This window comes from Pipistrellus kuhlii, unplaced genomic scaffold, assembly GCF_014108245.1.
Source record: "Pipistrellus kuhlii isolate mPipKuh1 unplaced genomic scaffold, mPipKuh1.p scaffold_m20_p_1, whole genome shotgun sequence".
Classification (NCBI taxonomy): domain Eukaryota; kingdom Metazoa; phylum Chordata; class Mammalia; order Chiroptera; family Vespertilionidae; genus Pipistrellus; species Pipistrellus kuhlii.
In genome coordinates this window covers 124,158,861-124,182,707 of record NW_023425404.1, presented here as the reverse complement: position 1 = coordinate 124,182,707, position 23,847 = coordinate 124,158,861, and the positions used below count along the sequence as shown (strand labels likewise).

General features: G+C 44.0%; 1 protein-coding gene across 3 annotated transcripts; it reads right to left on the bottom strand.

The window, feature by feature from the left end:
- Positions 1-14,044: 14,044 nt before the first annotated feature.
- KLF6 (Kruppel like factor 6) lies at positions 14,045-23,020 on the bottom strand. Of its 3 annotated transcripts, none has more exons than XM_036408208.2 (4): positions 22,669-23,016; positions 19,353-19,929; positions 17,524-17,647; positions 14,045-17,085 (listed from the first exon to the last, which is right to left on the bottom strand). In XM_036408208.2, the coding sequence occupies exons 1-4, from the start codon at positions 22,768-22,770 to the stop codon at positions 17,034-17,036; spliced, it is 855 nt and encodes a 284-aa protein (XP_036264101.1). In that variant the 5' UTR covers positions 22,771-23,016; the 3' UTR covers positions 14,045-17,033. The 3 variants fall into 3 exon arrangements, 2 of the variants coding, with proteins under 2 accessions (XP_036264101.1, XP_036264111.1); XR_004982710.2 differs by having other exon boundaries at positions 17,009-17,085; positions 19,131-19,929; positions 22,669-23,020; XM_036408218.2 differs by lacking the exon at positions 17,524-17,647 and having other exon boundaries at positions 22,669-23,019.
- Positions 23,021-23,847: the final 827 nt, after the last annotated feature.

The following is a 23,847-nucleotide window of genomic DNA, read 5'->3' as shown; positions in this document are numbered from 1 at the left end:
CTGGCCCTAGAACAGTACTTAGTGCTGCAGGTGTACCCGGCCAGTTTGTTGGGTGTGATTACCTGAGACAGGTGTCACATCAGCACCAGTCTCCATCCTCTCTGCCCAGCCAGCTTCTGGGCTCTGGAAATGGCAGGAATAGACAGTCTCTCTCAAGCAGGGGCCTCTGGCCAGCTTCCTGCCTTCTCTGCCACTCCAGAGATAATAATGCCTACCTCCAAGGCGCTTTTATGTGAAATAAGTATCGATTTTCTTTTTGTTTCTACATTTACCTTTATGCCACAGATAGATGAACATTTCTAAAGCACCTATTTCATCATATTATTTTCCTGCTTGAAAACATCAAATCTCCCAGATGTGATTTGGAGGAAAGAGGAGACTATCGGTGCAAACATGTCATTCCTCTGTCCCTGGCCCCCAAACACCCCTGCTCTTTCTGGGGCTGTGGAGTTCTGTGTGTCTCATTCCTGCCCACCTGAAGAAAAGGAGGACATCGGGCTGCCCCCGAGGCCTCTGAGTACTGTGGTGCCATGCACTGTGCCTTTCTTCTGTGGTCCTTTCTACACAGGCCCAGGGAGCACTTGTCACCTTGAGATGGCTACAAATGCAAATCTGAAGCAGGACACACCTCAGTGCCTGGATGACAGAGCCAGCATTTTATGACTTGTCCTCCTATTCTCTCTCCAAAATGAGATCATCTTTTAGTTAAAAAAAAAAAAAAAAAAAAAAAAAAAAAAAAAAAAGGGTGGGGGCTTTTGTTTTCTTTCTCAAATATGTTCTAGATAACTCTGAAAGTGATGAGTGTTCTCACATACTTTGGCACGTTGAAGACCAGGGGATGTGGTTAATCTGGAGAAGTTACAAAGAACAGGACCAGCTCTTGGGTGGGGGGAAAGTCCATGATCTCCATGTCTCTCTTTCTGAGCTCACACCACTTTTCCAAAAAACAGTTTCATGGTTCACCAAGGAATCCGAGCCTAATTATTAGAATTAAAGAGACTCCTGAAACTGGTGGTGAAGGGTTTCTTCTTTTGCAAACTGCCCTGAAACATCCACATTTGCTCTTTCGGGTGCGTTTAGGAGTAAGGATCTGCCTAATATTCGGATGAATTTTTAATCTCTGAACCATAGGCCTCTGGTGACTTTCGAGTTCCCCTGAATCTTCTGATTTTCATTCTCGTTCAAAACCACAGTTCCATGTACAGTAGCAATGGCATTTTCTACCCTTTGGGACTTCTGCATTTAGTATCAAGACTCTGGGAATGTGTGTGGCTGTGGGGATGTGCATGGACCGTGCCTCTTCCCACAAGTTCCACCAGTAGAATGCTTGCCTCTCCCTTAGGAAGAGCTCTCCAAAGCAAACTGAAGTCTTCCATCCAGGCAGAGGCCTCGAGTGTGCCCTCGCTCCTCAGTGCCAATCCAGGTTACCTACAAACACCTACAAACACCGAGAAGCTGGTCTTAGTGATAGGCATGCTACAGGAAATGAAAGACGGAAGCGACCAACTTAGAGCAGAACTGAAAGTCTGCAAATAAAAAGTACAGATCCTTAATCTCAACTTTTCCTCTGCACAGGCTGAATAAAGCACGCTATTCTGTTAGAGACCTGCCCTTTTGTGCAAGAGCTCTTTAGTCATCTTGGTTTCTGTCTCTTGCTTTAAATTTAACTCTGAGAACAATAAAATAGTCAAGGCACCGTGTTTCCCTGCTCAGCATGCAATGCACTGGAAACATATTTCTCCACCAAAGGGTGTGATTTGAGGTTTTTCCCCTCCAACTTAACTACACTCACTTGTTCTTCTCTCTGGGCTATTTGAGAAAGTGGGGAAGTACCTCAATTTCTAAGTCAAATACTTTGGGACTTTCTTAAAAGTAAATTGAGATAAAGCCATCATTTACTCTGTGGAAAGGGAGGTTAGGCAAAAAAATAAGTTGGACACATTTATTAAAAATTAAAAACTGAGTGGGCTGCACAGAAGATGGTAAGCCTAGGTCATCTCTACCCAAATTGTTAAAGCCTCTTTCATCCATTGCAGTCTTGCTTTTGACTCGCTGACTCAGCAGTGAGGAAATGGAAGGACACACACACACACACACACAAATAACTTCTTGCAAATCCTTGCTAGCTTAACTTTTGATTCATTCCTACTCTGTAAAGCCTTAGAAGAAAAGAGAATGAACCGTTACTAGCCTTTGGAACCCTCTTTAATGCTAACCATTAAGCTTGAATTCCTTACAAGTTATACTGGACTCCAGCATTAGTTCTTGGGAAACATTTGGAGAGCTCATATCATCAACTTGCATGTAACCATCCTGCCTGCCTGCCCATCTGAACACACTGTTGAGTCAAAATTTGTTTGTTCAATTGTTTTTTCAGAATACGGCAAGTTAGAGGGATCTCAGGTGAGAAGAAACTTGCAAACCAGGACTCTTCTGTTATGAACACACCCTGTAATATATTAGCATGCCAATATATGTTAATCAGCATTCATTACTTCTTGGACCTGAGCCCACTTATGCAATGCTGTAATACTACCTTTAAATTTGTTTGCAGATGTTAATGTTTATAATGGGAGATCCTTGAAGACAAGTGCATTCCTTCAAGCCTGTCCTGAGTGTCATTCATGCCTTAGCCGAGGCACCTGAGGCAGTCCACTGGCTTGCAGACTGAGAACTTTTAGGCACATCACAAACTATCTGGAAAATAAGGAAAACAATAGTTTCTTCATTGGACTAACTATGGGGATTAAATAACATTTGTGAATGCTATGTAAACCAATATAAAATTACCCCCCAAATTAGTTATTCTGAAATAAATTATTCTAGCCAAAAATAACACACCATGCATGTCTCTTCTGCGTCTCCAGCGCCCTGGGCCATAGGATTGTAAGCACTAAATTGAATCTACAACAGCTTGGTGCATGAGTGACACTGATTTTGCTTTGTAATTTAAGCAAACTTGCCCCTGTCTATTTACCAAACTCCTATTTTTCCTCCCAACCATTCCTTTCTTTGCCCCTAGAAAAGTTAAATTCTATACATTTGAAAGAAAGGGGATTTAATATCGACCAAATGCCCATTTCATATAATTCCCACCAAGTTCTTCAAGGAAGAACTTGTTCTTTTTTCACACATGTTGCCCTGAAGGCTCAGAGAGCTGGACTGAGTTGCCCACAGCCACACAGCTCAGCAGTGGCAGACAAGACTCAAACTCCATTCTCAAATCCACCCCATCCTATTACCCCACGCCACCTCCCACGGAATAAGTCATCACCCAACAATCCAGTTTTTTGAGGGCACACCTTGCATTTCTTCAGTGAGTCTCACTTGAGTCCTTCCTTTTACTACAAGGTTAAGGGGAGTGGTTCCTTTTGTGCACATGCCCAGGAGATTAAGTCCCGGTGAAATGTGTCAGCCTGCCACTTCAGGGTTTGATAGATTTTCCCAGAACAAGTATGAATGGACCAGGAAAGTCTAGGTTCTTGCTCAGGGGCCACACCCCAGGTGTCGTTCTTCTGACTTCAGGGCCACCTGTGGGTACAAGCCCAGGAGAATTGAGTCACTGCAATCTTCTTCCACTGTCCTGTAGATAGACCTGTTACTCAATGAAAACCTGCTTCCCATGAGCCTGACCAACACTCCAGTCATGGATGTACTTTAGAATCCTGAAGGGCTATGGGCAGTTTAACCAAATAAAGACCTGGATGATGGTTTGAATTGCAGTTTGGTGACATTAGCATTCTTGGATCTTAGGGATTGCTATTATTAAAAAGGGACAGTAAGAAAAAAAAAAAAGAGAGAGAGATAGTAATCTTCATTCTCACAAGATGTGGGGGAGAATAAAAGACCATATACAATATGAATTTGGGGTGAGATGGGGAAGAAGGACACAACACTCAGTCCATAACAGTATAAAATGTAAAGAGTAGCAATGGGGAGTAACTCTTGGACTTGTACCCAGAGGCAGCCCTGGAGTCAGGCTGAGGAAGGTGAGGGCTGACCCCATTGCTACCCACTCTCCATTCCCTCATACATGGCTCACCCATGGTTTCCAAGGTCACAGAAGCTTTGACCACTGTGATTCAGTAGGAAACAAGCAGAAGTAGGAGCAGGAAGGCCTGGGTTCTGATTTTAGCTCTGATATTAATACTATGATCCTATTAAGATTAGATCACATGTGTTTCAGACACAAGGCCCAATGCACAGGAAACAAAACATAGAGAAAGTAAAGTTGCAGAGCTGCAACTGGTCCAGGTCTGAAAGCAACCTGTGGAGTTGGATCATTTTTTTTTAGTCTAAGTTCTGAGGAAGATATCACCTACCACTCAGGACTGAGCTGGGAATAGAAGCAGAATATTCTGTCCACTGGGAGTTGAGCATTTTCCAGGCTGCAAATTTTCCCTCTTCAAGCTCTCCTGGGCTAGGCATTCTGGGCTGGGGACCTGACAGGCTAATATTCCAATCCCCATTTTAACATGGGAAGGTGGATGCTTCCAGAGTTCAAGTGACTTCACAACTTCGGGAAACCTTTGGAACTGCCATTTGACCCAAGTGTGCTGGACTCTAAAGTACAACCATCTCTCATCCAAGGCTGGCACAGAGACTTGCCCTCAGGGAGTTGCACTCAGCCTGTCACTCATTTCACTGCAGTTATAGACACTGGAGAGATGGGTCGTCGGCAAGGGACATGAAAAGTGAGTTTAGGGCATACAAAAGGAATATTTCCCAAAAGTAATGACACATCCAATTGTTTTATAGGTGCAAGCATTGCTGGTGATCTGCACATGCCCAAAGTTATTACTTTTTTTGTGTGGCTGTGGCTGTTCTTCCCTGTGGGGGAGGATGAAGGGGTCTGGTCCATGTTTTGTTGCCCTTGTGTCTGAGGCCATCCTTGAACAATGGCTGACACAAACCCTCATCCTGACACATCCAGGGTAGACAACACACTTTGTACTCTTGAGTTATGCAAATAAGAATGGACCTGAACATTTCAAGCCAAATGTTTACCCATTAATTCAACTTTAGTTGAATTAATAATGTCACTTAGTAATGTCATTATAGTTGGTTAAGTTTTCCTGTCAGTAATACCTGTCCTCTTTATAAAGTGGACCAATAATAGAAGCTATGACTTCTCATTAAGAACAGTTGAATATTAAGCATCATGACATGCATTTCCCATAACCTAGGATAGTTAGTTGGGAAGGAAAGAGCCGCTTTTATGGCCAATGCTGCAGTCCCGATTTCTGTCTGCCATTTTTTTTTTTTTTTTTTTTTTTTTTTTTTTAGGATAACTTGTTGGAGCTGGATGGCAAAGTACAGGCTATTCAATGAGCAGTTAAAGGCTGTGGTCAGAGCTCTAGCAGCATCTGAAAGTGCTGTTTTGGACTTCCTTGAATTGTTCCTATATCTCTAAGTCCTTTGGACCCTCCTAACAATTTTACTAGAGTGTTATGAAATAATGTCTCTTATTTCACAAAGAAGTGACAGCAATAATCTGAATCTGAGCAAGCTCTGATGTACATCACCTACCTTGGTTCCAGATTCCAGGCTAAGCTCCTTCCTTGTATTATTTCACATCCTAACAATAGCTCAGCATGTTGGCTGTTCTCCATCCAATGTGATGATGAGAAGCTGAAGCAGAGGAAGGTAGGGAAGTGGCAACAGCATAATAGTTGAGAACAATTCCAGCAGCCAAAAGTGTTTTCCATGCTTAATTCCTGAGTCCTGCACCTTAGGGATGTTGGGAGACAGGCATTTCTGCCACAGGAAGTGGGACTGCCAGGCCTGAGGCATTGAGCCAGCAGTGGACAGTGGACATGGGTGGATGGTTGAACATGGCAGGGGACTAGGCATTCAGGCTCTGACGCCTTTTATTTGGTGCTGTGACATTTTTCTGTGACTGGTCACAGACATGAATTGAATGGAAAAGCGTCGTTAAAAGGAATGAGGGTATGTGAGAAAAGCTTCAATTCAAGGGACTAGAGACAAAAAGAAGCTGCCTCTCAGCCATTTGGAGAAAAGAGAACTGAGTCTCCTGGTACCAAGGGCGCTATCTGGATGTTCACATTAAGTCTCCTGTTTAATACTTGCAACAGCCATCCCCAGACAAGATCCCATCACATAGACAAGAACTGACTCAGGGCTTCAGCAACTGTCCCCGCTTATACAGTGGCACGAGGGAGGGATGTGAGCCTATTTTCTGTCTCTGAATCGTGTTACCTTTAACTGGAAAATGACTGTACGCTCTCTGTAATGCCCTGCCTAGAACGAGTACATGATGAGCAGTGACAGCTCAATCACCCATTTGACCTTGAAGAAAAAGACTCCACTCTGATTGAATGTGATAAAACCAACATCAAATGACTTTGCAGGGAAAGGCAGCAGGTTGTGAGAAGGCAGACATTTAACTAGTCACCTGGGACACCTCCCCCTGTACAACCCCCACCCCCAGTTTACTCCTCATGTGCAAAAGAATGACATTCAGAATTGAAAGGACTTTGTATTTGTAATGTGTCAAAACTCTTGGTTATTTAACTTTAATGACAAGCACAGAATGTGCTTTCATAAAGTTCCACTTTCATTCCTACTCTGGCCACCTTCTCTCCTCCCTCCGCCCCCAGAAGCTCTGCTCAGAGTCATGTAGCCCTTTCTGCAGCATTCAATGCATTTGTAGGAGGGAAAGGCCTTTTAATTAGCACAAAGTTGAAAGAAAGACAACTCACATGGGTTGTGTGAGTTGCTTATGATGTACTATTCAGAACCCAGTTGACAGGTGTATGGGTTTCCCTAATCATCTTCCTCTGATTTTCAAATACTTCTTCTTAGGTCACTTTTCAATCTAAGGTGAAAGGGCAATAGAAAAGAATAAAGGGCAATAGAAAAGAATAAAACACAAAATGAAAAATCAGCCTTCCTCATGCCTGTCAGGCAAAAGATGTGCCTGTGACATCTATATTTTGGATCAATAAGTTGTGGGTTTTATTTAGAGATTGTCCCTAGAATCAAGAGACCCCTGCTGTTGGCACAAGGAGTGAAGGGGTAACAAGCAGAATCATTAGCTCATCCATTCATGAAACACCCATGCCAGGAGCTGAGCAGGCTGAGATGCAAAACTCTATGTACACAACTGCTGGCCCCAAGGGACTGCTCCTCCAGGAAGCCAGAGAGAAAGATGAAGAAGCCCAGAGAAAAGGCAGGTGACCCAGACTGAGAAAGAGCAGAGCAGGACACTTCTGGAAGGACTATGGAACCGGCTCCCAGGCACCTCCATCCACTTCGCAAATGCATTGCCCCTGGGAGGGATGTGCCAGGCATCCCTTCTCCATAGTTTAACCACCTTGTAACAGAAATGAAAACAAATTCATTTGTATGCTCAGATCCATCCTGGGCATTTGGTGGTGGAAACCCCAGCACTGATGCAGAAGTAAGGACTCTTCTGCCAGTTATTCCTCAGGCAGAATCCCTGATAGCCAGGATATGCTCTGCAGCCAGGAAGGATAACCTGGGTGACACGTTATGGGATCTAATCAACATTAGCCAGAGGGACAATGAGGGTGGTGGTGAAGGAGCAGTGAGTATACACAGAATGTGTACATGTATCATCATTGTCAAAACTCGGAAGCAGTTGCAAGCACTGACTTGAAACACACAACATGATCTGTGACCAAAGGCCAGACACACACAAGTTTTGCTTTAAAACAACTTGCTCGCTAGCCATTCATTACAAGTGAGAAATAAAAGCACAAATATCTCACACTGAATATCAAATAAGGCAAATAGCAAGCAAAAGACAGGAGCTCAAAGCAGGAGACTTTTGTGGCTGGTGAGGCCAGGGTGGTTGGCATGGCCAGAGAGGCTGGTGGGAAAAGTCAGAATATAGGCTAAATCTTGAAGACAAGGGTTCAGATTCAGGTATTATTGCTTCTTTGGTAGCCTGCTAGACTCTTAGCAGTTCACCCATCACCTTGTTGACGCTCGCTCACTACTGAGTGAATGAATGAATAAATGATTTTTGCTCTCAGACCCCATGACTGGCTCACACAGAGCTCTGCCATGGGCAGGTTGGGAAGGAGAATGTGAGCATGACCAGGAGACAGTGGAATACAGATGTACTTCTGCTACACTTAACACAGGTACATCTACTGTAGGGTCAAGTTCAAGTAATAAGAAGGCTATATGACCTATTATTGCTAGTAGAAAGAGATAGGCTGGCTTGTATTCCTGCTTTGTGCTGACTGTGTCAGTTAATTGACTTAATCTCAGGTTTGTTCCCTGCAAAATGAGATGATAATGGCTGCTCTGCCCGCCACCGGCTGTCTGAGGACCAAATGAGAGGCATCCTTATCACCCCTTCATAAACTTTATCACTCAGGATGATTGCCTGCCTCAGAATCTATGTGAGCACGTATTTTTTTTTTAATAAGAAAATGGCCAGTGAGACCATTTTACAAAAAATAAAATAAAGTAAAATAAAGAATAAAACAACAGCAGCACACACACAATACACACAGACACACACACCCCACCACCACCACCACCACCAGCAGCACTACTACCATCCCCACCACCACCACCAAAAAAACTCTATAAATGTGTGACATTTTATTTTCACTCAGGACAATGAAGGCAGGGAATACATGTTCATGGGAGCTATGCACATAAGAACAAGGGTAGTGGAAATAATAAACAAGCAAGCAAACATCAGTTAACTGAAGATTAAACAAAATAAAGATAATGAAATAAGCCAACAAGAATATGTGAATGTAAGAATAGGGAATTTAATTGCATAGAGTGTATATCCAATGGAAGTGGCATACAGGCCAATACTTTGTGATGTGTGAGGTATTCCCTACACATAATCCATTTCATCTGAAAGAATGTCATAAATTAAGTTTGTCATTCCTGGAGACCATAGTGAGACATCTGTCCAGTGGTAGCTTTAGCTCAGTCCACTGGATTCAGGAGAACTGGACCAGTATCTGAATGTATGGCCACTAATGAAAATGTCAGTAACAATTGGGACTTTCAAGTTCTTTGTCATTTGTCAGATACACTGTGAATTCAACTCTTTGAATCTGTTGGTCAATTCAGTTCTGCCACTGGTCAGTGTGTACACGGCTTTTGACAGGAAATGTTTTACTCAAAGTCTTGCAGAACTTCCTTCCTGCAAGATTTCAGCAGCACAGCCAGTGTTGCGAGAGGAAACGACTTTATTGATCATAAAAATTCAGCATAAAAGTTTCAGCTTGCCCTTCACTCAATTTACTGGAAAATTATGTTGTGGAAAATAATGAGTGAATGTTTCTAACCCTATATATATATATATTTTTTTTTTAATAATTGCTTTTAAGAAATTCAATGGGAAGACCAAGAATTCTTTTCCTGTTCTTTGTGGAGAAATAAATATTCAGCACACAATGAAATAATGACCAACTACTGATCCCTCTGTACCTTATCGCTAATCTTACAACAATCCCAAAAGGATTCTCATTGTCCCACCTTGGGTATGAGAAAAACAACATTCAAGGGATTGGAATTAGTGAATCTTCTATTCTTAAGTTCCATGTGGGAAGGCTCCTCTGGACATAATACTTAAATGCCCTGTCAAATATAATGTTAGAATTCCCCTTTAAGAAGCAGTATCTCTGAGATTGTGTTCCCATCAAACATTTCCAAGGGAACTCACAGTTTAAAGAAAGGGCTGAAGGATGCTTGGGCAACAATGTTCTCTTGTTCTTGTTCAGTTGTCTGGCCACCAGGAGCCACCCCAGCTGGTCACTAGAATATGGACATTTTTAAAAGGAACATTCAGAGTTACCTAACTGCAGGAAGTGCAGGGGTGGGTCATGATTGATCCAGGGAGAGCCAGAAGTTGCTGGCACTCCTTCCTCTCTTAAACTTCAGAAACATTTCTCGTCAGAAGGGCACTGGAACCCATAGTTCCCATTGTTGCATCCTGTTGACATACTCAAAATTTGAGTGTGTGGTGGCTATTCCACTCAGCAAAGCTCCAGTAGCCCTTTCTGCTGCACCTCTGCCCAGATTATCAAGAACTGAGGGATGCTGCTGGGGACAAACTCAGAAATGCTGGACTTTCAGAGTCCTCTTGCCCCATGAGTACTCTCTGCTGTTACCTGGCCTCCATATTCCGACAGAGTATAAGGACAGATGGATATTTGAAACTGAAACATCATTGTCTGGCCAGTGTGGCTTAGTGGTTCAGTGTCGGCCTGTGAACTAGGTCAGTGCACACACCCAGGTTTTGGCTTGATCCCCAGTGAAGGGTGTGCAGGAGGCAGGTATCCATGATTCTCTCTCATAATTGATGTTTCTATCTCTCTCTCCCTTTCCTTTCTTCTCTGAAATCAATAAAATATACATTAAAAAAATAAAATCTGTAGCAAACACTATTTTTTTTTTTAAAATGCTTTCAATAATTTATATATCTCAGCTTTGCCCAAAGGCAATTTTATCTTGAAGAGTTAATTTTTTTTTTTTTTACAGTTTACATATACATAGGTCTCATGGTGAGCAGCAGGCTTGCTCTGACTTTTGAGCTTGTGAATACATGACCTATTTTGGGAAGGATGGTATATCACATGAGTGAAGATGGGGGGTGAAAGTGGAGAAGTTTTTACATTCATTCCCATGTGAAAGGCGCAGTAGGGCACACTTTACTGCCATCTTACCTGTCTCATATGCTTTCATCTCCTCACCAACACGAGGAGGAAAATGACACCGGGCAATGCCCCCTGCTTTTACACTGAGCTAATTGATAATGCCAGCGCATGTCATTACCTACCTTGCACATCTGGAGGAAAGTCTTGCACAACTCAAATGAAATGTGGTAATGTGAAACTTAAGCAATGGAGGGGAACAGAGCTATGCTGAGCCAGTAAATGCAAGTCATAGATAAATGTGCTTGGGCATCTTGCAAAAAAGAAAAGCTGATATGTGGCGTGGCACACAGTAATTTATTATCTAAGCAGATAAATCTTGCAAATAGTCACTAATTGTTTGTTCATGGCAGCTTTGAATTGGGGGTTCTTCACTTAAGGAACAATCCTGGGTCATGAGGTGTGGTTTTTTGTTTTGTTTTGTTTTGTTTTTGGCATAGGTTATGTACAGGGAAGTCAGTACAAAGCTAGTTGGAGGGGGACTCGGTGACTAAGGGCATGTTCGTTATATCTATCTGTTATTGAAAATTTTTCGGTAACTGCTCAGCCCAGTATGGTTCCTATCAGGACATGTGGTACCCAGATTCCTTCTCCTCTTTGTCTCTTTCCATTCACAGTTGTTTAGAGGATCCTCATTAAAATTACTTAGAGGGAATGAGAACATGTTATAAAATAAATCTAGTTAAATACACTTTGTTGTATTGCCTCATTTGGGTGATGCATGACCCTAATTTTCCTCTCTTTGTGTCTTAACTACGTACATTAGGTGATGCTTGCCAATTAATGCAGGATGTCACATCCCCAATTGTGTTCTCTATCTTCTTAAACATTAAAAATAAATACATGCCATCTGTCTCATATCTTGAAAGCAATTCAAAATGGTTACTTTGTTTGTTCAGAATTACAGCGCAGTTTATAGCTTTAGTGCTTCTGAATTGTAAGAAAGTTGTCTCCATTTCATAAATGTAACTTCATTTTAAGGTGAATTCGACAGGCTCTTGTGGGAGCCTGGGTGAGACAGAAAGCGGAGTACAGTGGTGATTAAAACCTTGGTCTTTTACCATTTGAGAGCCCTGGATTGGATGCTTGCCTGCGACTAAGTGATCTAGGGAAAGCAGCTTCACTTTCTGAAGCTTCAATATTCCTCATATGTGAAATGGGAATGATACCTACTGTGTGTCATTCTATACACACACACACACACACACACACACACACACACTCACACACACACACACACACACACCATGCTCACACAGACATGACATATTGCCTTACCCAGTTCCTTGTTAAGCCACAAGAAGTAGTAGATATCCTCATCTTCATTATCACCCAATTTGGGGAGAGGAAGAATGTAGTTGGGGAAGGAGGGTTGTTAAAAAATAGCTCATGGTGCCATAGGGTTAGGACCTAAGAAAGGAGTTACATATGAAAGCTATGTTCTTTCTCCACAGCCAACCACAATACAAAGGTAAACAACTTGACTCTAGTCCCCACCCCCACTGTTTGTGCACACAGGTGTGTGGACTAAGATTGCGGGGGGGGGTGGGGTATGGAATATGACAGACTTGGATCTGCAATGGCTATAATGGCACTTTTAAAAGAGGTCTTTTATTTGTTTGTTTATTTTTGAAATAAAATGATGGCATGCTAAAAAGCACCAAAAGCCTGAATAACTTAACTATAATTAAAGGGGGAAAGGGCAATCTGAGAACTTTCTGTTTCCATTCTAAGTCAGAGAAATCCTCTCAACAATCCTTTCTACTGTAGCACATGAGAAAGCTTTCTAGATCTGAGCTGAGTATCTGTAGATGGTGAACCTATAATTTCAAGTCCACCCTATTCTCACAGACCACAGAATTGTAGTGCTATATAAAATGCTATATGCATGTGACCTAGCTCAAAATATTTCAGCAATAAGTAAGTGGAAGTCCATTGTAGATCAGCAAATTGTCCAATAGCACACAGCAACTAGTTAGAATGGGGACATTTCCTGTCTTTGAGCTGGGTTTCAAAAAATTTGTTAAGCAGACTGAAATTTTTTATACTTCTATAAATATGCTGGATTTACAGCCGATTCCTTGCACAACAGTTCTCCTAACAGCCTTATTTGAACATAACTGAGCTGTTCGGCATAGTCTGCACATGACAAAGTGGTCAAGTCTTACCAGTAGCCGAGAATGCATTATCAAGCCTTTATTTAGCCATACAGTCAGGGCAATCCAACTATTAGTCATCCTGACATGTGTTTCAGAACACAACACACCCAGGAGTCCTGGCCAAATTTTCATCAGCTTCCTCCACCCTCCCATGCCACAACACCTCCCGAATGGCTGATATTTTTACTGCAGTTCTAGAAAGCCACTTAACATTGAGCATTCTTTTAAAAATTCCCCTCCCCAATCATAAAATTAAAATCAACTAGTGGAAAGCCTGCACATCTAGCCAAACAAAGATCTGCTATGAAGAGAAGTCATGAGCACTTAAGCAACCAAAATGTGAGAACTTCTTCAAAGGAAGAACATCAAGAAGCTTTCCCATGGAAATTTCCACCATCCTATAGCCCCTTCTGGAAAGCACACATTGCTTTTACCTATCACTACGATAAGCTTATTATAGCCTGAAAATGGACTTGCAGATAAACTGATGCTACTGACATACAGTAAAACTGGAACGGAGATCTAAGGCTACTTACATGAAACCCTTATAAAAATCCAAAAGTGGACTATTTATTTTCAAACTCTACATTGAATGTGCCCCATTAACCTTTAAAGAAAAAGATGGAAAATTATCTGATCACGTAAACTACCTCTTACTTTATACTCCGTCTTACTGGTCTACCAGAGAAGGCTGGGGTTGAGGAAGGGAGGGCAGCTTTGGGGCCTGCTGTCCCTCCTGTCATATTTGCCTTGTCTGTGACAATTCTGCCAGGTGTGTGGGCCAGGTCAGAGAAGGCTGGCCCTGATCTAACTGCTTAACTGGCATAGAGCTGCTGGAGCACAAGAAAGGGAAAGGGAGCATTCAAGTTTGTCATTGTGCAGATGCCTCTGCAGTGTATTCCCCAGACTTTAGTGACAGGGAGATAAAACGCAGGAGCAAATGTTTTCCTACTGTGCCCCAAAGCCTAAGCCTGGAGGTTGCTTTAAGGGAATTCGGTGCATTTCAGGGGAGCAACATTAGGCTGTTTTTTTTTGCACATTAGCTCCCAGGTCAGGCTGTGAAGCTGGAAGGGAGTAGGCTGGAAAGAGGCTTTCAGAGTTGCCCAAGGGACATTTCCCAAGGTTGACTAATAGAACAGGAATTTGTTTCATCCCTCCCCCCCTCTTCCCGGTCCCGCCCCTCGGAAAAACCAAGCAGAGTCATGGAGATCCTGATAAGAATTCTTTTATGTTATTCCAATAAAAAATACATTCATACAGAAATATAACAATCTTGCAAAAAACAATTTCAAATAAAATCTTGTAAAACAAAATTTTACAAAAATCTTACAAAGATTCTTTAGATAACAGGGTGCTTCAAAAAAAAGAAATTTCACTAATAGAAATTTTTTTTTAATGTCAAGCAAAAAGTTTCTGCTTGATTGAGGCTCAGTTATCACCTGAACAGAATATAATTCTTTATGTACTTGCTTATTATGAAAATTACAGGCATTGATATACACGGCACCCAGCCCCACCCAATCAGACAATTCCATGGTGTTTCATAAGTGAGACAAGCCAGTGCAAGTTGTGTGGGTTTTTTTTTTTTTTTCCTTTTTGTCTTTTGTTTACCTTCTTACTTAATGGAATTGTTATGGCTAGGCGCACAGCAGGGCCAAAAAAGGAGTTTTCCAAAATCCAGCAAATCAAATGCCTGGATTTTGAATTGCCAAAAGTGCATATTCCCCTTAGCAAAATGAAATGAGTTCTTTAGGTAAGTGTACTCATCTGCCCAGATTAAAAAAAAAAAGCAACCAGTTATTTGAGCTTTCATCATTGCTCATTTCCAGGAAGATCAAACAAAATACCAGCCCAGCCAGACTCACATGTGTATATATATATGTATATGTATATATATGTGTATATATATTTATATATTAAAAAAAAGATCCACACCCACAAGCCAGCAGCTGGATGAAATATCAGCTGTCCACACTGTGGTGTGCCAATTCAGGGAAATTATTCATTGGAAAAATGGGAAGAATTTATGTGCTAAAAAAAAAAAATTCATCTGCATAAAAAGTGTTCTAAAAAAATCCCTGTAATTAGCTGACTCTTAGATCGTCTAATAAGGCCGAAATAAAAAATCAAAACTATAGTGTGTCTGAGACCATCTTGTGGGCTAGTATTCCGCTAATGCCAATTTTGAATGGCCAACAGTACCCTGTTCCAGACCTGCCAGTAAGATGAGCAAAGTCAGCAGTCTGGAACGGAGACCTTGCCAAGAGTCTGTAGCAAATCATTAAAGATAAAGCCTTTATAAAAGTTATAGTTTTCATTTTTACCTCCTTTATGGCCATTTTGAAATATTTCTTCACAGGCTGTGAAATTTTCTAGCTAAACATCTAATTTCTCCTTAAAAAAATATTTATATATTATATATATTTATATATATATATACACGCACACACAAACATATACATACTCTACACACAAATATACATACACAAGAATTCTGCCCACTTTTAAAAAATTAATATACTTTCTGTATTACCAACAAATAACTAGATAGGTATGTGAAACTTGTGCCTTTTAAGCAAATACATTAACATTGTTTTTTTTTATACTTCTGTATCTTTAATATGCGTGAAAACATTACATATTAAATACAGTCGGTGTGTGATTTATACAATTGTTGTGCAAAGTCTATACGAAAAGTCTCTTGGTGGCAGAAATGGTCAGGTTTTTCAATTATCATGTGTTTTCCATTTTAACACTGATGGTCAAGTTATGTAAAATATTGAGTAAATACTGACTTGTTTGGGGGGAGGGGGGTTCATCTCTCTATTTGTCTTTGTGAAGGAGGACTTTAGAGATTTTTTTTTCTGTATTTTACATTGATACAGTACAATGCCAGGTGAAAAAAGAGCCTTAATAAAGCATGCATCACCCATACCCCTGTATGAGACCCCCACATAAGGGGCCACTTGCATAAGGCACCATTATTAAGATCTACAGTGCATTAACAGCTAGAAAACCAGAAATTAGTCCTCAAGGCATAAATAAGAGAAACATAGCTGCATGAGAAAACACTTTCTAAGCTTTAGTGGTTTTATCCACCCAACTGAGAAAATTTTAGGTTTCTGAGTCTAATGTACCATTAGACCAGGAGTTCCCTGCCCTCGCATCCTTGACACCCAGTGGGTGTCCAATGTCTTGAAGGGCATCACTGAATTTCCAAAAAGGTCATCCAATTCAGAATCATTTAAAAAAAAAAAACAATCCTATGCTGCACGCCACCTTTCTGGAAGGGGAGTGTTACAAAAATCGAAGGGGAGAGAAATTGTGTATTGCCAGGCCCAAATGGCTAGGGATCACTGATTTCACCAAATTGTATCTTAGCTGCTCAGTAACTGGAATCAAAATTGCAGTTCTGATTTAAAAATGGAAAAGCAGAAAATTCCCTAGACCATGCATTACTTTTGTCTTATAAGGAAAGGTTACCATTGTGTTATATTTGTAAATACACAGCTTATACAAAGGGTAACAAATGAGCTGTTGTAGCCAGTAGAACAAGCTACTTGACACATTGCACGTTTTGTAGCTGCACCACCAGACGCAAATGTTCCTCTCACACAGGAGGGCTCCCCCTCCCACATACACTCGCCACACAGGGTTCTGACCACTCACACTCCGCCCTCCATGTTTTCCCTTCTTTTTTTTTTTTCTTTTTTTTTCTTTTTTCTTTTTCCTAAGGCGCAGACACTCCCCACCCCCTAAAGAAATGATTGGTGGTCATCTCATCTCATGGTTTACCTGTCACACAACAAAACATTCAAACGATATTTTTTTCTGTCTCTTGCAGTCTTGCTACTGCACAAGAAAGACTCTGCCTCATCACACAGTCCTAATAGATCCTCCACATACAGTCAACCCAACCATTAACATTCTCAGTGCACATGCTCACGGCAAAGGCTTAGGGACCACTCAGAAGATAGGTACAGTGGCGAGTCCAGGCCACCCAAACACCACACACCACAGGCGCTCTGCCGCTTCTGACATGACTTCTTTCGCCTTCGAAAGACCTTCCAAGGAGAGGTCCTGGAGGCAACTGGGTGGGGTGCAAAATGGCATGCTTTGGCTGGAACACGCACCCTCCTTCCATGGCCGTCTCTCAGCCTGGAAGCCGTTTTAGCCGCAGGATTCACACTCTGCTCCCTCAGAGGTGCCTCTTCATGTGCAGGGCCAGGTGGTCGGACCTGGAGAAACACCTGCAGGACCAATCAGCATCAGAGAGGTTAGATTTCCAGTCCTTGCTGGATTACAGATCTCCCACCCTGTACACCCCCTACCTAGCCCTTTTCAAAGGGAAGGTGGCAATCCACCAAATCATCACAATTTATTTTCAGGGTTAGGAAATTCCAACTGCTAGAAATATACATTAAGGTGTCCATTCAGCTAGCTCTTAGAAGCACATTACTGCCCAGTCTTGGAATGCAAAACCTACTGAAGGCCTACTTCAGTAGAAATGAAATCACTCTGGTTTTGCACACCCAGGACACAGAGCATCCTAATTTGGACAACAGGCATAGGAGAGACTTGTCCTAGGACAATACAGAACAGGAAAACATCTGCCTTCCTCCAGGTTTAACATATGCCTATGCCAATAGGGGGATGGCATTCCCGAACCCGGCGCTTCAAGCACATACCTGTCACAGTGAGAACATTTAAAAGGCTTGGCACCAGTGTGCTTTCTGAAGTGTCTGGTTAACTCATCGCTTCTTGCAAAACGCCACTCACAACCTTCCCATGAGCATCTGTAAGGCTTTTCTCCTGGGAAGAGAGCACAAGACAAGCATGCCATGACTTCACTGTCCAGTGAGGGAAGGGGCCCTGCTACAACTCCACATGGGGAAAGTCAACTCATTAGCAAGCGCCAGGCCTAGTGGCCTGGGGAACTCCTCAATTAGGAGCAGCAGCTGGCACTCAGAAGGTAACACCCAGGAGCTCTTTCCTGACCTAGCCTCAGGCCTGCAAGGGCTGTGGAAGCAACCCAGAGCCCACGTGACTGTAGTCAGTTAATATGTAAGAAAGACGATTACTCAGACTGAAGAAATACTTTGGAGGTGATGTGTCAACCCACTGGACCCACAGCCTCTGAGGGCAGGGTTTTATTGCTTTCTCCATGGAAACGATTTCTCCCAAGTACTTATTTTGCTCCTTACTCACTTCCCTGTGGAATGAGCTTTGTTGTTTCCTCCGAGAAACTACATTTCTGCAGAACTGAAGTCATGAGTTTCTGGGAAAGCCCATTTAGGGCCAATAGAGAACTTTTTCTAAGTGACAATGAAATAATCAAGTCCACTCTGTTCCTTGGACAGATTATAAATATGAATTCACCAAAAAGTGCTACCTGAGGACAGTAAATATTTGGCCAAAACCAGTCCCAGAGAATGCTTTTGGGACAAATCACAACTGGGTCCTAATCCCCCTTGGTCATGACCATTTTTGGAAACCCTGGCGGAGGGCTCAGCCATCTTCTCTCATCACTGATAGGATGAGAGCTTGAGTGACTTGATCTCTAAGGTCCCTTCCAGCTCGAACATTTCTGTGACTCATCACCAGTTACCCTAGAGACTACAATAGTAATTTTAAATGGAACTTTCATCTAGGTCGCTGTATGTCTTTTTTTGTTGTTATTGTTAATCTACACCTGAGGATATTTTCCCATTGATTTTTAGAGAGTGGGAAGGAGGGGGAAGAAAGACCAAGAGAAACATTGATGCAAAAGAGACACATTGATTGGTTGCCTCCAGCACGTGCCCTGACCAGGGCCAGGGATAGAGCCTGTAACCATAGCCCTTGCCTGGAATTGAATCCATAACCATTCAATTCCCAGCTCCACTGAGCCAAACCAGCTAGGGCTAGGTTGTGGTATTTCATTAAAAAACTTTTTTTTTTTTAATTTGTGGTTTTTAAAATTGGTATCAGAAAACAAAAGCTGCATGATCCACAGAGAAATTCCCAGTAAGCACCCTCTGATCAAAACTGCTACCAGAGCTTATGGTCAAGTTCAATTCCCACACTGTCAACACAAGCGTGATCCATGCTGTCCAGCCACCCTCTCTCCTGATCATTGAGTTTCATTAAAAAAAAAAAAAAAAAAAAAAAAAAAAAGAGAAAGAAAGAAAGAAAGAGAAAGAAAGAAAGAAAAAAAAAACAGAGGCAACTCCATGTAACATTATCTCCATGGGTCCTGATAACTGGGAGGATTGGAGTGGGTAGGGGTTGGGTGGAGATGGAGAACGTGATTTACCTCTTGTCTGTTTACTCTGAAAGTGTCAACCATTCATCGGCACATGTCCAGTCTTTCACCTCCTACTCTGTCTTTCCCAGAGACCCAACTCTTTAGGGAAAGAGTGAGGTGAGGATGTGTCTGCTCTGACAGCCTTCTGCGGAGCCCGGCCCCCTCCCAGGGCTGGTGCGATTCAGTGGCGCCCGCCAGCGGCCCACCTCCCGGGTCGCAGGAGGGACTGACCTGTGTGAGTGCGCTGATGTGCTTTCAAGTGGGAGCTTTTGGTGTAAACTTTTCTGCAGCCATTAAAGTGGCATCGATGCACCCTCCTCCGGCCGTCTGGGGAGGCATCCCCACTGCTGCCCTTGTCACCTGGCTTCCCTGAAGTCCCACCGCGTATCTTCCCCGGAGGGTGCGGCTCCCCGGGTGCACAGCCCCAGAGGTGAGAAGGGTCTCTGCTCAGTTCTGGGGAGGAAGGAGGTGTGGAGGTGACCGAGGAGCTCAGGTTCCCAGAGTTGACCAGCACTTCGCCCATGGGGTCGGAGGTAAACTTGGAGGTGGGTGAGAGTTCCTCGGAACTGTCCGATGACTCGCTGCTCACATCCGAGTTCAAGCTGTTGGTCTCCAGGTTGTAGCCAAAGCTGGGGCTGCTGAGAGCATCCTCCGGGGGACTGGAGGAAACCTTAGCTTCTGGATCTTCCTTTTTCTCTCGAGCCAGAATAATTTTGGTCCACAGATCCTCCTGGCTGTCGAATTTGATTTCAGAGGCTGACACATAGCAGGGTTCACTCTGGAGATAGCGTTCCAGCTCCAGGCAGGTCTATGGGAAAGGAACCGCAAGAAGGCATGTGATTATGACAACCGAAAATGGAACCAAAAGCATATTTCCAAAATACATGCAGGGATGAAGGGCAAACAGACTGTGGCCATGTCACTATAAGAATCGTGCCTTTAGGAGAGCAAGAGGAAAGCTGTTTCTAGGAATGGGGATGGATTCAGAAGAAATAACCGTGTTGGACCAAAGGCCACGGTGACTGAAGGTCACTAAGCCAGTTTTTGTTATAGTTACCAGTGTTGACATTTCTAATGAGTTTCTGTAAACCACACAAAGAAAACCAGCCTCAGACACACACCCCCAACAGGTTTAGCCAGATTATCTGACAGTCTCGGGAGCCGTGTGCAATTAAGAGGAACCCAGCCATCCTCCTTTCTCAAGCACAAGATAGAAAGGCTGCACCGCACACACGATGCAATGTGCTCTGACATTGCATGTGTCTCCTTTTGCAGACACAGCTGACAGCACAGGGCCACACTCAGTGAGCAGACGCAGCAAGCTGATGATGGTCTATAGTCAAGGACATCAATGGAGCTGCACAGAAACCACCCATTTCCTGCTTAGCCCAGACCTCGTAGGCTTTCAAAGAATGCCATTCCCAAGTGCAGGGCCCTGGGTACACACAACTTTAATGACTTCCACAGTGGTCAGAGAAAAACAAGAGCTTCTACAAGGGAGTGGAGAAATCATTCCAGATTGGCCATCTGCTATTGTAAAGGATGCAGGAGGGGAAATTCCTCCCAGCCCTGCTGGGAGTGCCACAATGGACAAGAACTTTATCTACTGGCCAAGAGTACAACTGTATGAGTCATCACTCTATTTCTTTCACGCAATGCCAGAGGAGACTTCCTTTTGAAATTCTGACCAGCAGCCAAAAAAGGACCCGGTTCAGATATTCATGCAGTGTGTCATGGACAGAGTGCCCCTTCCCCAGACCCACAACCAACCTTTCAAGAAGCTACAACTGCCGAGAGACCAGCATCCCCTCTCCCCACCATCTCAAACTTTCTAGCCACTGGAAAAGAAAAATGGTAGGAAACATTTTAGGATTACATTGTATCTGCCCTTCTCTTCACTAGGATCAATTGCCTGGATGGCCATATAAGGTTGTCAACATGACAGCAATTCTACAGATTTCAGTTTCTACAGCCGGCTTTGCCCTTTTTAACAAATCATGGTCAGGACTAGCTAAGCTATCTATCCAAAGATAGATACACTGCATTTCATCCCTCGCTCATGCTTGCTTTCTTAGCAATGTGCTTGCTATCATAATATAGCACAAACCCTTCCCCCTCCCCACAGAATCTTCATGGAGTAAGCATGAGCAAGCAAAGGGGAGAAAAACAACCATTGTTTTCTCTTTACCCCTAAAATTGTATGTCTAGGTTACAAAGGCAGGCCAGAGTGTTCAGAGAGATGGCTAGATATTTTATGGATGTTCCAAAGAAAAACAAAAGCACGTTTACTGAGATCTTATTAAATTTTGTCATCTGGCTAATTTAAAATCTCCATTACGCTGATGAGCACTGGGGACCAGAGCAAAGCTCTCAGAGAGTTTAAAAGCCTCTGAAGGGGAAGGAGAGCTCAGCCTGGCTTGGGGCCCAAATCCCAAATGCCCGAAGGAAACTACTTAGATCAATTTCAATCACGTCCTAGGGAGCAGCTTCTTAAGGCGGAAAAGGGGGCAGGGGGGAGGAAGGCAGGACAGGACTGAGAACAATTAAGCGGGCATTAGAGGGTTGCCACACTGCATTTCATCCCTCTTAAAGCTTTCGAGGCTTTGAAATCCACAGAATATATTTGTACTTTGTGACAAAAGCCAACATTATAGCAGGGCAGAGAGACAGCCCCTTCTATCTTTTAAAAAACAATGTGACAAGTGTCAGAATCTCTCTCCCTTCAGGCAATACTAACGAATTAGAAAGGGGAAAAAAATTAAGTTTCAGATTTGTCCAATGCCAAAAATGCTAGTTTCACTAGAAAAAAAAATGCCGGAAACTGAGGCTCTTCTTCCCAAACTCAGACTAGAAGGGCTCATTGTCATATGACTGATAAGTCACTGATTGTGCAAACGTTCTTTCTTTCCTTTTTTTTTTTTTTTTTCCCCAAAAGAAGTAGGTAAGAAAAACAAGGCAGATGGAGGTAAATGTTAAGGATGCCAAAGAAGCAATGGCCTGGTAGAGAAAAAGAGCTGGTGGGTGCTTTGCTAGTGAAATTTCCAATTGAAAAAAACAAACACGAAACTGTCTAAGTACGAAGACCAAAAAGGAAAACAAAAACAAATATCTTTGACAAAAATACCCTTGGCTTCCACGCAAGTTCATATGACAAATTCCAGCTGTGGAGCCTGGAGCTGGTACAAGCACCAAACTTCTGCCAGGGGCTCCTGTCGTGAGATAAGTCGGTGGAGCTGGGTCTGCCCTCCAGTTCAGAAGCCCCAGAAACGGGCTAAAAACACTGGGAGCAAGGAAGCACTGCTGCGTTCCTCGCAAATGACAACTCCGCTCCAAGCTGGAAAAAGCTCGTTTAAAGTGCCTCCCGCACCGGAGACAGCAGGAGTATGTTTTAAAAATAATTGTTTTAATTTTTAAAAAATGTTTACCCAAATCATTAAAAAAAAATAAAAATAAAAAACAGCGCACCTCCAACCACACATCGTCCTGTCCGTGCGTGCATGCACCCTCCGTGGCGCACCCGGGTACCTGGCACACAATTCCTATTTACCTGTTGCCAATATTCCTCCAGGGAGGGCAGCGCCGAGAAGTACCCGGTCTCATGCACAATCTGGAGTTCCTGGAAGATGCTGCACATTGGGAGTACATCCATGTCGGTTTGGAAAAGACAGTCCCCGCTGCTGTGGTACCAACACGGAGGTGTGCGGTCTGGAGTCAGGAGCGCCGCGGCCGTGCCTGCAGCGCAGGGAAAGTTTCATGCAAACTCAGTGCACAACAGCCAGGCGCCGCGGGTTCAGATCCTGCCGGAGTCCAGAGACGCGCTCGCGAGCCCACACAATATTTGCAAACACCGGACTGACTGCAAACGTAACCCCTGCAAAACTTCCCTATTCAAACCTCCGCTGCCAGCTCCCCCTCCTCCTCGCCTGGCTCCCCCCACTCCCTCCCCCCACGTGACTCGCCGGGCCCGCCCCACGCACCGCCCAATCACGCCGCGCCCGTCCCGGGGGCTGCGCGCCGATGATGTCAGCTGCGGCCAATGGCGGGCGCCCGTTCAGCGCGGCCCCGCCTGGCGTGACCGAGCCTCTCTCTCACTGGCCTTGCCATTGGCCAAATTCGAACTTCAAGCGCGTCTGATTGGACACGGGCCTCGCAGGCTATTTTTAGCAGGGTATTTAAGGCGCAGGCAGCCGCTCGCCGAAGGAGTCGGCGCTGGGAGGTGCGCTGCCGTGCGGCTCAGTGCGCCCGCGGCCGGGCCGGGGGAGCTGGTCCCCTCGTCGTCCCCGTCCAGCCCCTGCCGCCGGCCGGTTAACGGTCACCAGGTCCTCGCCCCTCAGAGCTGGGCCGGGTCAGCCGGGCCGGTCACTCGAGGCACCGTCCCTGGTTCCATCACCCGGTTCCCGTCCCCTGTCTGACTCCGAGCAGCTTGGGGTGCCACGGCCAGGCTGAAGAGGACAGTGAGGGTCCCCGTCACCGGCTCCTCACTGTCCTCCTCTTCCCTGGTCTCCCAGTCCGCCCTGCTCCAACCTGGAGGTAGCTCTGCCTCCCTCCGCCGCTCGGCTCCAGCCTCTGTTCTGCCTTAGGTCCCTCCTCCTCTCAACTCGGGGTGCCCTGCCCCCTGTCACCCTCCGCCCCTTCTGTCCCCCGCCACCCTTCTCTGTGCACTTTTCCTGTCTCTAGGACGGGAAGGTGGAGAAGAGGGTTGAGCGGGATGGGGAAGGGCGCATGG

Coding starts and splice junctions, on each gene's coding strand:
- KLF6 (XM_036408208.2), bottom strand. CDS start 22,770: ATGGATGTACTCCCAATGTGCAGCATCTTCCAGGAACTCCAGATTGTG. Junction 19,930..22,668: donor TGGAGGAATATTGGCAACAG/GTAAATAGGAAT, acceptor CCTTTCCCATAG/ACCTGCCTGGAGCTGGAACG. Junction 17,648..19,352: donor ACATCAGCGCACTCACACAG/GTCAGTCCCTCC, acceptor CTCTCTTCCCAG/GAGAAAAGCCTTACAGATGC.